Source organism: Cornus florida, unplaced genomic scaffold, assembly GCF_030987335.1.
Source record: "Cornus florida cultivar Cherokee Brave unplaced genomic scaffold, ASM3098733v1 CherokeeBrave_3.0.0_Hap2_Chr11, whole genome shotgun sequence".
NCBI classification, from domain to species: Eukaryota; Viridiplantae; Streptophyta; class Magnoliopsida; order Cornales; family Cornaceae; genus Cornus; species Cornus florida.
In genome coordinates, this window is record NW_026775581.1 from 24232984 (window position 1) to 24247352 (window position 14369).

The following is a 14369-nucleotide window of genomic DNA, read 5'->3' on the forward strand; positions in this document are numbered from 1 at the left end:
GTAGGATTTAACATTTTAGTTAATCTACTACGTCATATATAAATAGGTAGGATTTAATATTTTTAGTTAATCCATCCCTAATATGCTACTATCCCGTACTAGTGCATAAAATGCATACAATCAATAAATAATGCAATAGAATAAGTAGTGCATCAAATAAATCCAGAAATAAGACATGATAAAAACCATATAGCTAATCTTGCATATAAGTAAGCAAAGATAACAATTCTAAGTAGCCTGCATTTAATTTACACAATAAGAAATTAACATATATCTCAAATAGATTGCTTAAATCTCAATAGTATAATTAAACTATTTAACTTCAAGTATTTAATTTAAAATAGTTTAACATCATCCACATCCACTAACTAACTTTTAAGTTAATTAAATCCCATAATTAGCATATTTAGGTATATTATGCAATCAGTAATTTATTAGGCTAATTTTAGACACATTGAGTTATTAAAATAGCCCTAAACACGCCCTAAGCGAAAAATCCAAAAATTCTTATGCTGGGCAAATCGGTCGACATGTTTTTCCCTAGATGTTGACGGGAAAACGTAGGTGTTGACAGGAAAACATAGATGTTGACTGGTTTATATAAACCGGTTGACAGAAAATATAGATGTCGACTGGTTTATGTAAACCGGTCGACGGAAAATGTGCAGATGTCGATTTATTCATGAAAATCGGTCGACGTGTGCCTTGAACCGTTCAACGTAAAAATTGGGCTATTCGTCTTCTCCGGCTCCGGTGACTCTGTCCTCCTCCGTTAAGGGTACTAAGGCTATTGTTTTAAGTCAGAACAACCCAAAACATTATTTACACCTCTTATGCATAATTTAAATAAATTATATTCAAGAATCATGTAAGAAATTCCAAAAGCCAACAGTTTATATAAACACAAAATACATACTATAATTTATCAAATTTAGCATGCAAAACAGTTTATTAATTTTAATTAATTATCCTGAAGTTATCCTAGGCATGTATAGAACACAAGTCTAAGGGAAAGAGATAGAAGCAAAACTTGCCTCTAAGATTTCGGATTGAAATCTCTCTTCTTCATCCTAGTTCTCTGGCAACTCTTGGCTGCTTTCAACTCCACTGTTGTCCTTGGTTCAACCCACAAACAACACCTCTCCTTGGTTCTGCCTTGGTTCTGCCTTGGTTTTTGGCCAATCTTTTCTTTCTTCCTCTCTCCGTTCTCTCAGAACTCTCTGCCTCCTTATTATGTGAATGGGGTTTTTATGAAACCCTTTGGCAGACATATAGTTATATATATATACTGCATAAACTAACCCTAATCCTTCTTATAATCCAATTATGCTAACTTAACAAAAAAAGAAAAGAAAAATAAACATAAGCATAAATACCTATAAATTAATCCGCTAAGTGACATATAAGTATATATACAATTACTTATAATTATATATATATAAATTGATAAAAATTATAATAAAATATAATCTCCTTATATACATATATACCCATATATATATATATGTATGTATGCATAACTTTTCATGGGTAATATCTGTACCCATTAAGCCTTATATCCAAGTAGTCCATGTGACTCAATTGGATGGTCCATTCCTATTATCCAAAACCATTAAAATAAAATAGAAAAAAATAAAAACAACCATTTAAATCATTTAATTCGTAACTAATAATTACAAATAAGCACCTAACATTCAACCAATTTAACACTCATCATTTAGCACACAAAAATCAATTAAACAATTCATTTCAAATAAATACTTAAGCAATTAAATCAATTAAATAATTAAACAATTAGCCATATAAACAATTAATCAAATAAATTGAAATTAATACAATTAAATAAATACCGAGACTGTCCTTTTAAAATTAGGGGTATTACAAGAAGTAATTGGGTAAGGACCCTACACATGTGAATGAACACGTTCAAAAGGTGTTAATATAGATTTATTACTACTAGTAGGATAATTGGAACAAACATGTTTAGCCAGGTGATACGTCTCACAGGATAAATCTTAAACTGTCATGTTAACAAATAAGGAAGGAAACAAATATTTTAAATAACGGAAAGAAATATGTCTTAAATACATGTGCCAACGTATAAGTTGAGCTTTATTAGATGAAACAGAGTTTGATAATGAAATTGAATGTGCTTGAGGTGATAATAGAACATCCAACAGGTATAGGCTATCCATTTCACGCCCACTGCCAATCGTTCGTTTCGATACCAGATCCAAAAAAATACAGTGAGAGGGAAAAACGTTACACTATAATTTAATTGTTTAGTAATGCTAGTACAAAAAATAAGATTTTTAGTCAACTGTGGAACAAGAAGTGCATTTAACATAGTTAATGAAGGAGTAACTGATATGTGACCTTTCCCAATAATGGAAGATGGAGAGCCATCCGTAAGGCATACCTTGCAATGGCCAAAGCAGATAGTATAAGATTAGAAGAATAAAGACATATCAATCATACTGTTTGAAGTACCAGAATCAATGATCCATGGTATCGAAGATGCAAATACAGTATGTGCAAATGCAATAGTACCTGAGTTGGCATAAGTAGAGGTTGGGTAAGATGATGCCTCCATTTGATTTGAATAATTGTTTGAACTTGTCCAAATCAGCTTGAGTCAAGCTAAATATGGTAGAAGATATAGAGGCAGAGTTGTCAGGAGTTGACAATGAGACTGGTTGTGTAACAGAATGTGCAGAGGATCGAGGCTATTGTTTCTATTGCAATGGGCGTCCATGTAGTGCATACCAACGAGATTTGATGTGACCAATTTTTGCACAATAGTCACATCTCTCACGTTGTCGTCATAGAGGAAGACCGGTGGTAGAATTCTGAACAAACTTGGATGGTGCAGTTCTTGAAAGGTTGGGAACCTAAATTGCCATAGCAAAATGATCAACAGAAGTAACACTTAATGGATGATTCTGATGGCTTATATCTAACAACACATGGGAATGTGCATCCTCAATAGTAGGGAATGAAGATAAGCCCAATAAATGAACATGAGCGTACTCAAACTCGTCGTTCAACCCAGCAAAAAACAGAAACACTCGATTCTTTTCCACAATCCCTACATATAAAACTATATCATCTGGATCCTTTCAAGAGTGGAAGAAATCATAATATGACATCTCTTCCAAAATAGCACGCAGCTTGGCGATATAACCTAAAACTATCAAGTCACCCTGAGAAATCCTGGTGATGTTTTGCCCCAACTGAAAAATCCGTGCATTATTCTGCCTCTGAGAATAAGTGTGTTGAACTAAATCCCAGATCTACTTAGCAGTTTTCATAAACATATAACCAATGGCTATGTTTGGCTGTATCAAATTGACTAGCTAAGATATAACCATATCGTTATCTGCAAACTAATGTGGATATGCCCTCTCTGACTCAAATGGCTCTTTCTCAGAACCAGTAATATAGCCAATCTTTCTTTGCCACTAATAAACATCTTGGCAGACTGTGCCCAAGTTAAATAGTTGGAGCCATCTAACTTCACTGTGGTGATTTGAAATCCTGGATTTTCTAATGAGTTGATGGAAAAAATGGCACCACTACCCACAAAACTTGAGCCAAGAAAATCAACAGTCGAGGACCCTAAATCTGCCATAATCTATCACACAACATTTAACAACTCCAAAAACACCACAAATTCTATTAATAAATCAAAATGTCTCCTTAAACCATAAATAATAACAATGTTTCCTTAGACCATTCCCGAAAAGTGCAAATACAGACTTTTTTTAAGGAACGCTGCCCACTTACATATAGACAGACAACCTCATTCTTAATATCTAGAACCTCTCTGTAGACTCAACCAAACCCTCTCTAGGTGTTGGAGACCAACGATCTCAATTTACCCAACCCAAGAAGAGTAAAAAAGAATTTGTAAAACTTAAAAATACATATTTTTGATCACAAAACAAGAATACATAAAAACATATGTAGGCAATATCACACGATGTCACAAACAACCTAAGATGACTGTCGCACAAATATCAAGGCTGATAAAAGGTGTGGAAAGGTGTTAGCTCTGATACTAAGAAGAAATATAAAAAGAAGAAAAAAGTTGAGAATTGTGTAAAGGCTTGAATAAGATGAATCACTCATTCACAGCTCTAGTATCTATAAATAAAAAAGAGCACATGCTCATATTATAATAAATAAAATAAAATAAGATCTGAATCAAATCATAGCATATTTTATTACTTATTCTATAGCATAAATCTCTACTAATATGGTAAGTCATTCCATAACCGTGGCTATCATATCTGCTAACAAATACTTAGTATTATAATAATTTAAACCCTTCACAACTAAATTCCCCCTACTCCAACCCTTTTAAACAAAGAAAGGAGAGGAGGGAAGGGGGTAAGAGGTTCTTGTCTTTAAATTTGGTGCGAAATGTATAAAGTTTTAAGGTTCCTATAGAATATTATCATTGGAATTTTGCTTAGCCTATCTAGAAGATTTTGAAGCTTTAACAAGCTAAGTAGCTCCAATGCTTTATAAGAAGAGCTGTGCTCATATTAAAGATCATATAAGACGCAAAAATCTATTGTTGTCTTCCATATGTAGGTCACACGTTTAAGCCTTAATGGATTCCTTTTGCTAGTAAATCTGATGGATTCCCTGTTAAAGGAAATGAAATAGTAATGCACAAATGAATTATGGAATATATATCAATATTATTGAATCACATTTTCTCTATTTTTCGTGTAACATGCGGCTTTAGGCCTCTTGTTTTTCAAAAATTTTATTGTTATTTAATATTCCATTCTTAAAATCTATACTACCCAAACCTACTATACTCTATGGTTGATGCCTTTGAATTGACTAATTTTTTTATTGCTTGAAATTAGGATCTCATATACGCATGATTTTATACTTCTTGTACTTTCCATTGTAAGCAACCTATGCATTTTTTTTTATTCTGATGAAAACACCAACTAAATATACTTTGTAACTCTATTGGGATTTGATAAAATAATTTACTAATGAAAGTTATTCAAGATGTGAGTGCACATTTAATGTTTAAGAATGTATACTTTTTCAATTTGATAAGAATGGCTAATATGGTGATGATTATAAACTTTTGTTACTTCTCCTAATTCCAAAACTAACGAGATAAGTGAAACTTAATGATTTGCTATTATATAATATCAATTAATAAATGATAGTTCCAGGCCTAGTTAGTAAATTCGCCAACACTACGCCAATTATTCCCATACGTACCTAAGCATTTTATTCTTTCTAAGCGTACAAAACTTTATTCTTACACTCACTTACTCCCAAAACTTCTCAACTCCTACGAACCTACATGTTTTATTTGTACTAAACACCACTTCGTATAAATGTACTAAACTTAACTACGCATTTTATACACCCTTGACTTTATGCACTCACTTACTCCTAAAACTTCTCAACTTCACTTTTGAAGTTGGTGTTGACTCCTTACAAACATTTTCCCCAATCGACGGTTAGGATACATTACAATCATTGGTTAAGGTTTAGTTACTACAACTCTCCACTTAAATTTTATTCTCTCAACTTCACTTTTAGAGTTTGGGTCCATATATATATAGACCTCTTTGGTTAGGATACATTACAATCTATAGTTAAAGTTTAGTTAATACAACTCTCTACCTAAATATATACATATTTGCAAACTTACTACACTTCTGAAATCTTCTAGAATTTACCAATTTCTACAAACTCTTCAATGATGTAGAATCCTCTATCTCTCGACAACACTCCATACTTTCTTATTATTTTTAGCCTTTTATATTGTTGAAATGAAACATACAAGGCATAAGAGAAGAAAAATTATATATTTCTTATCGAATTTTTAATAACAATTTCTTAAACAACAAAATAAGTGTTATACTCAAACTATTAGTCCGCGAAAGTGTGCGAAACACAAAAATCCAACAAAACAGTCACATACAAACACAAGATATATAGGGTTCAGCCAAAATCAGCATACGACCATGGATAAGAAAAGATTCCACTATGATTCGTAGATATATTACAACAATAGAGTAACAACACCATATACATACCTTTTTACTATGTACCACTCCACGAGCTTAATCCTTCGCTATCAGTGACACCAGTGTTTTTCCTACTTTATCAACTCATAAACTACCTCTACCCATCAACTCCCTTATGAGACTACATCTCTCTCAATCTTATAAGTCTCAACCTACAACATATGTACCCATTTATAGAGTTATAGACATGATTCCTTGTTCGACAAGGATTACAATTCCTTAGAAGCCAAAACTTGCCAACTAAGAAATTACCTAATTGAATATAACTCTAAAAAAAGAATCCTAATTAGAATAAGAATTTGAGACACAATTTCCAACAATATCCACCTTGGTTAAAATTCTATCCAGGTACTCCTTTTGCTGTCACGGCAGTGATGAAAACAATTCTGTTGCAGCTTCAATCTTGACGATCCTTCTGCAAAACTCCGATTGCCCACACTCTACGCTGCCCGATCAGTTAAACCTCTAAGGCTCCAACTTGAGTACTCGAGCTCCTTGCTATATAACCATGCTAATTGACTTCACCTACAACTGAAGCATGTTGCAGTACATGTTGAGACTTCTTATATTTTTTGGATCTCCTTCACCTTTGGCTCTGATACAAATTTGTTGGGCAGCGGAAGCATGTGAAACACAAAGAAAGCCAACAAAGCAATCACATACAAACATAAGATATACATGGCTCAACCAAAATCGGCCTACGTCCTTAGATGAGAAGAGATTCCACTATGATTTGTAGATATATTACAATAATAGAGTAATAACACCATATACATGCTCTTTTACCATGTACCACTCCACGAGCCTAATCCCTCGTTATCAGTGTCACCGGTGTTTTTCCTCGTTTATTAACTTATAAACTACCTCTACCCATCAACTCCCTCATGAGGCTACATCTCTCTCAATCTCATAAGTCTCAACCCACATATGTACCCATTTATAGAGTTATAAACATAATTCCTTGTTGGACAAGGATTACAATTCCTTAGAGGCCAAAACATCCTAAATAAGAAATTACCTAATAGCATGCAACTCAAAAATAGAATCCTAATTAGAATAGGAATTTGAGATTCAATTTTCAACAATCTCCACTTTGGCTAAAATTCCATCCAGCTACTCCTTTCACCACCTCCACATGCCCCTAAGGGCCTCAACAACTGCAAGTACCAATCAAGTGTAGACAATGTCTAAACTTAAGTGTAAGAATGACCTTAGTCATCATATCTGCTGGATACGACCCTGGGAGATAGTTAAGAAGCTTAAGGGCCAGAAAATTGTGGGTTATAAATGGGTTTTCAAGAAAAAGGAAGATCATGTTTGCTTACTGAAGAAGTCCTTGTATAGGCTAAAGCAGTCTCCTAGACAGAGGTACAAGCGATTTGACACCTTTATGGTTAGGATCGCTAGTGTAGGAGTAAGTTTGACAGTTGTGTGTATCACATGAAGCTCTCAGATGGTTCGTATTTGTACTTGTTGCTGTATGTTGATGATATGTCGATGGCTTACAAGAACATGTCTGAAATCAACATGTTGAAGGCTCAGCTTATTTGTGAATTTGAGATGAAGGATCTTGGTGCTGCAAAGAGGATATTGGGAATGGAAATTCATAGGGACAGAGAAGCGGGCAGATTATATTTGTCATGAAAGAAATACATAGGGAAGGTGCTGGAACACTTCGGTATACAGGTATAAAAACCTATGAATACTCCATTGGCTGCCCATTTTAGACTTTTAGCACGATTGTCACCAAAGACCTAGGAGGAGGTAAAGCGCATGTCTCCTGTTCCTTATGCTAGTGCAGTTGGTAGCCTTATGTATGCTATGGTGTACACTAGACTAGACATTTTAGATGCAGTTAGTGTAATAAGCAAATACATGGATAAACCTAGGAAAGTCCATTGACAGGCCATGAAGTGGATATTACAATACTTGCGAGGCAATGCAAATGTTGGGTTAGTCTATGACAGAGGTAGTGACACGTGTGGGAGTGTTGTTGGATATGTTGATTCGGATTATGCTGGAGATCTTGATAAGAAGAGGTCCTTGACAGGGTATGTCTTCATTCTTTATAGGAGTGTGATTAGTTGGAAAGTGACTTTGCAGCCCGTAGTTGCATTGTTTATTACTGAGGCTGAGTATATGGCAGCTACAGGGTAGTGAAGGAAACTATATGACTGAGAGGCTTGGTTGGTGATTTGGGCTTGCAACAGGACGATTTGACTATGTTTTACGACAGCCAGAGTGCTATACATTTGATTAAAAATTAGATATTCTATAAGAGGACCAAGCACATTGATGTTAGGTTTCACTTCATCAGAGATGTGGTTGCACAGGGTGCCATTGCAGTGAGGAAGATTGGGACAGCAGAGAATCTGGCAGATATGATGACTAAGGTCATTCCTACACTAAAGTTCAGACATTTTCTGGACTTGATTGGTACTTGTAGTTACTGAGGCCCTTAGGGGCATATTGATGTAGCGAAACGAGTAGTTAGATGGAATTTTAGCCAAGGTGGAGATTATTGGAAATTATGTCTCAAATTCCTATTCTAATTAAGATTATATTTTAGAGTTGTATTCTATTAGGTAATTTCTTATTTAGTAAGTTTTGGCCTTTAAGGAATTATAATCCTTGTCTAACAAGGAATTATGTTTGTAACTCTATAAATGGGAACATATGTTGTGTGTTGAGACTTATGAGATTGAGAGAGATATAGTCTCATGAGGGAGTTGATGGGTAAAGGTAGTTTTTGAGTTGAAAAAGTAGGAAAAACACCGGTGACATTACTAGCGAAGGATTAGGCTCGTGGAGTGGTACATGGTAGAAAGGCATATATATGGTGTTGTTACTCTATTATTGTAATATATCTACGAATCATAGTGGAATCTCTTCTCATCCATGGACGTAGGCAGATTTTGGCTCAACCATGTATATCTTGTGTTTGTGTGTGATTACTTTATTGGTTTTCTTTGCAAAGCCCTAATACCAATTTGTTGGGGCAGTAGAAGCGCACGAAATAAACTAGTATTAGAGCTTTCGTTCGAAGCAGGGAAGTTATCCAAGTTTATAGAAATCAAGAAGTTTAACGGCCAAAAAGATTTCAACCTGTAGTGGGTTAGGATGCAGGCTTTGTTGGTTCAACAAGGGTTATCTAAAATGTTGAAGGTGAAAGATGCACTGCTAGAAAAGATCAAGGACAAAGATGAGATTATGGAGAAAACACACAGTACGATTTTGTTGTGCTTGAGTAATGAGGTTTTGAAAGAGATGGAGGGAGAGAGACTCTGGAATCCATACTGAAAGAGAGTGAGGGGTTGAAATCTTGTAATCTCCAATTTTACACATAGTGAAAACTTTCTCCGGATCCAGACCGTGGGCGTAGGCTGTTACCAAACCATGTACAAATCTTTGTGTTCTTTGCGTGGTATGTTTATTTTTCTGCCGTGATTCTTGATTTTACTTTGGTTCGTTGCTATAACGAATTTTTGTTATTCATGCGCTTCCGCTGCCCCCAACAAATTGGTATCAAAGCAATCACACACAAACACAAGATATACATGGTTCAGCCAAAATCAGACTACGTCCATGAATAAGAAGAGATTCCACTATGATTCATTGATATATTACAACAATAGAGTAACAACACCATATACATACCTTTTTTCCATGTACCACTCCATGAGCCTAATCCCTCGCTATTAGTGTTACCGGTGTTTTTCCTACTTTATCAACTCATAAACTACCTCAACCCATCAACTCCCTCACGAGATTACATCTCTCTTAATCTCATAAGTCTCAACCCACAACATATGTACCTATTTATAGAGTTACAAATATAATTCTTTGTTCCACAAGATTTATAATTTCTTATAGGCCAAAACTTGCCAAATAAGAAATTACCTTATAGAAGGCAACTCTAAAATAGAATCCTAATTAGAATAGGAATTTGAGATACAATTTCCAACACAAACAATTTGTTTTTTTTCATTTTTGTTTTTTTATGACAATTTTTTAAATGTTTTTTAAATAAGAAAGGCAAATAAAATCCATATGTTTACAGACACATATTTCACCGTATTTTTACTAACTATGGTTTCAGGAGTATAATTTACATTTTTTGGTAATGCAATACTTGAGTAAATATATGCATTGAAGATAGTAGAATTAAATTATACGGATTTTACTGTTTTAACTATTTGAGAATGGCTGATTTTTGGTAATCATGTTTCATTTTGTTTCTTCTTTTATTATTATTATTATTATTATTATTATTATTATTTATTTTAGCAATCTTTTGGAATTAATTTAAAAGTATAATAATTTCCAAAATTGATAGTTATGTTAATAAAATGAAACAAGAACCCCTTTATATTTATATTTTCAAATTTTTTTTTTTGTTTGATTTTTAAATTGTAGTAGGATAGTTAACATTTAATTATAGACTTGTGCCTTAACTTAATTGATGGTCAATTTCTCCCCCAATTTCAGATGCTGCCATACGACAAGCTAATTGGGATGCTTCAAAAGTGGGGGAAAAACTTTATCATGATATTGAGGCACATGCGTTATCTGTTCGTAGTGCGAAGTTGTCAGAAATAGTAGCCAACTTCGAGGTAATTTCATGGTTGTGGTGCATCTCATTGGTGTTCTAATAGGGCTTCCTTTTTCTTTCTTTTTTTCTTCTTTGTTTTTAGATCATTTTTTTTTTTTTTTCCAAAAAAGGAATCTTAGTTCATTTTGTATGTAACTCAATTGGAATCTTTTTAACTTGCAGAAACAACTTACCGAAGCTCTGACTGAACCTGTAGAATCCCTCTTCGAAGCTGGAGGAAAAGACACCTGGGCATCAATAAGAAAGCTTCTAAAACGCGAGACTGAGGCTGCCACATCAGGTTTTTTAACTGCTACCGCCAGTTTTGAATTAAAGCAAGCAACAATTGACAGATTGTTGCAAAATTTGAGGGACTCCGCTAGAAGTATGGTGGAGAAAAAGGCAAGAGAGGAAGCACGGAAAGTTCTGATCCGCATGAAGTATAGGTAGCCAATTTAATGGTGGAATGTTTTATAATTGGTCTTTTTGTCATTTTGGTGCTTATAGCTTCGGAACATCTCCAGGTTCTCAACTGATTTCCACTTTGACTCAAAGCCGACTAAGAAGGAAGACATTATAACAAAAGCGAAGGTCGCACGCTCTGCGGTAATCTGCAAAGATCTATCATGATGGGAGTTAGTATTACTTGTATGTGCATAATTTGGCAGTTCCTAAATGGTGTATTTTATCATTATGTTGCAGTCTCTGAAGCTTTTATCTGTTTTGGCTGCAATACAATTGGATGAGGAATCTGATGAGATACAATTGGATGAGGAATCCGATGGAACAGTGGCTGTTCCTTCTACCCAAGATAGGAGCATTGGAGCTTCTGCAGATCCTCTTGCTTCAAGCACGTGGAAGAAGGTAGTTATAAGTATATAATGCTGGTAATTTTGTATTATATGTAATTTTTTGAACTGATTCCTCATGAAGGAAGAACTTTTATCTAGGTCCCTCCAAAAAATACTCTGATTACGCCAATGCAGTGCAAGTCTCTGTGGAGGCAGTTTAGGGCAGAAACTGATCCTACTGTCGATCGAGCAATTTTTGAACTGGTATATAATTATACATTGTGCTCTTTCATAAATTTGTTTCTCTTTTATAAGTTCTTGTCTTGCAATTTATTCCATAAATGTGGTGTCATTCATAGAATTTGAAAGAAAGTGGTCTCTTTGTTTATTTGGAATTAAAATTATGCTCATCAATGAATAAATGAGGATTAAAGAGATCATTCATTATAATTAATTTTCTTAAATAATTGAATCAACTCCTTATAAACTTTGAAGCAATATTACATGTTAGATTTACTATACTAAAAACTGCATTGTCTTGGTAAAAAAAGTGACTTCTTCCGAAGAATATTGAAGTTTGTTAAAAGGAATAGTAGACCTGAAGGATTTACTGGAAAAAGAAAAAGAAAAAAAAAAAAGAAAGAAAGAAAAAGAAGAAGAAGAAAGAATAGCAGTCTTGAGACTCAAGGTTGCACGTGTGAAGGTATGAGACTCAAATAGTTTGAGATCCCATGTACAAAATTTGAATCAGAAGCTTGATTATATACACTTTCTGTTCATACTTTATTCTTCTTGTGTTGATACACCAATTTATATTTTCAGCATGTTTTGTTTTTGTTTCCATATTCTTATCCTTTCAATGGTTAATGTTGGTGAATGAACCTCTCCAATGGCCTCTCAAACTCAAAATATAATAAGTAGATGAAAATAAGACACTCCAGCCTCTCAAAAAACTTCTCATATTTTGAGATTGTCAAAAGTGTTGCCAAATATAGTAGCCCTCAAATGGCCTCTCAAACTCAAAATATTACAGGTGAATGAAAATAAAGCACTCTAATGGGGGCTCTCAAAAGACCTCTCATATTTTGAGATTGTCAAAAGTTGCTAAAATGAACATAAGGCACTCCAATGGGCTCTCAAAACATGGAATGGTTGTGGTGTCAAAAAATAACATTTTGAATGAAATGCTCTATTGGAGCATAATTACAAAAATATAGCATTTTGATACTGTACCTCTCAAAATATAGATTTAGCTAGTATAAAAATATAACATTTTGCATTGGAGATGCCCTCCATACATGATCCTTTAATGATATATGCCGGTAAGGCACTAATCTGGCATTCTGATGTATTGTATTTCTCATTCTTTTCAGGAGGATCGCGAGGCCACTCCTCCAAAGGTCAATATTGTGTTGATACACCAATTTATTTTTTCAGCATGTATTGTTTTTATTTCCATATTCTTATCCTTTCAATGGTCAATATTGGTGAATGAACATCTCTAATGGCCTCTCAAATGGCTTTTCAAACTCAAAATATAATAAGTAGATGAAAATAAGACACTCCAATGGCCTCTGAAGACATTTCTATTTTGAGATTGTCAAAAGTGTTGCCTAATATAGCAGCTCTCAAATGGCCTCTCAAACTCAAAATATAGCAGCTGGATGAAAATAAGACACTCTAACAGGAGGCTCTCAAAAGACTCTCATATTTTGAGATTGTCAAAATTTGCTAAAATAAAAATAAGACACTTCAATGGGATCTCAAAACTTGGAATGGTTATGTTAAAAAATAATATTTTGAATGAAATGCTCCATTGGAGCATAACTACATCTATTGGAGCATAACTACAAAAATATAGCATTTTGACACTATACCTCATCTCAAAATATAGATTTAGCTAGTATGAAAATATAGCATTTTGCATTGGAGATGCCCTCCATACATGATCCTTTAATGATATATGCCTGTAAGATACTAAATTGGCATTATGATGCATTGTACTTCTCATTCTTTTTTGAAGGATCCCAAGCCCACTCCTCCAAATGATTACACTCTATTGGATATTGCGGTTGGGGCTGCGGTTGGGGCTGCGGTTGGCGTTCCGGTTGGGTTTGCGGTTGGGGCTGGGGTTGCGGTTGGGGCTGCGGTTGGGGCTACAGTTGGGGCACTAGGTTACATCATGTCATAAAACCTATATATACTACTTAATGTTGGTCTTGATGATGGACTTGAAAAAATATATTAATAATATACCTTTTGCTCCTTCTATATTTCTTCTATTGTCTCTTCAAATTACTCTTTATATATAAATATAAATATATATATATATATATATATATATATATTTATTTATTTATAAGACGTTATCAGTGTGACGGCCTTAGATTTTTCAATCCAGTGTGACCAGTGATGACCCGAAGGATGATCCGATAATGGATCCGGAATACGGAAGCGAAAATAGAAAACAAAGTCTATGGGGATATTCGGTATCCCTAAGACATAAACATAGCTTCCCATGAAGCCACGAAACAAAAAGAAAATGAATGCAGAAGTAAAACGGTGAAAATAGACCAAGTATGCCCCCAAGGGTAAAATGGTCATTTCACATGAAAACAAGGTCTCAAGAGATATACGTCATCTCTAAGACACAAACATAGCTTCCCATGAAGCCACGGAACTTAAAAGAAAACAAAAATGCAGAAGCGACATTTTAAAAATGGACAAGTTTAGCCCTAGGGGCAAAATAGTAATTTCCAAAAGTTATGGGTGCTACCGAGCACACCATTGGATAGATAGTGAAAAATTAACGAACATAGGCTTAAGAATCACTTGAGTTGTAGTCTGGACAGAAGAGAAAAGTTGAAACAAAGTTTTGACATTGTCGCGACCGTGAATAGGATTTTGACAGCA

At 34.4% G+C, this 14369-nt stretch overlaps 1 protein-coding gene across 1 annotated transcript in view; it reads left to right on the top strand.

Moving 5' to 3' along the window:
* Nucleotides 1-13678, top strand: part of LOC132286298 (protein ROOT HAIR DEFECTIVE 3 homolog 2-like) — a 48854-nt gene extending 35176 nt beyond the window's left edge. Inside the window, exons 15-21 of the mRNA XM_059788613.1 lie at nt 10563-10687; nt 10849-11111; nt 11190-11271; nt 11368-11529; nt 11616-11720; nt 12830-12856; nt 13480-13678. Coding sequence (XP_059644596.1) covers nt 10563-10687; nt 10849-11111; nt 11190-11271; nt 11368-11529; nt 11616-11720; nt 12830-12856; nt 13480-13647 — 932 coding nt within the window. The 3' untranslated portion in view covers nt 13648-13678. The remainder of the gene's footprint in view (nt 1-10562; nt 10688-10848; nt 11112-11189; nt 11272-11367; nt 11530-11615; nt 11721-12829; nt 12857-13479) is intronic.
* Nucleotides 13679-14369: the final 691 nt, after the last annotated feature.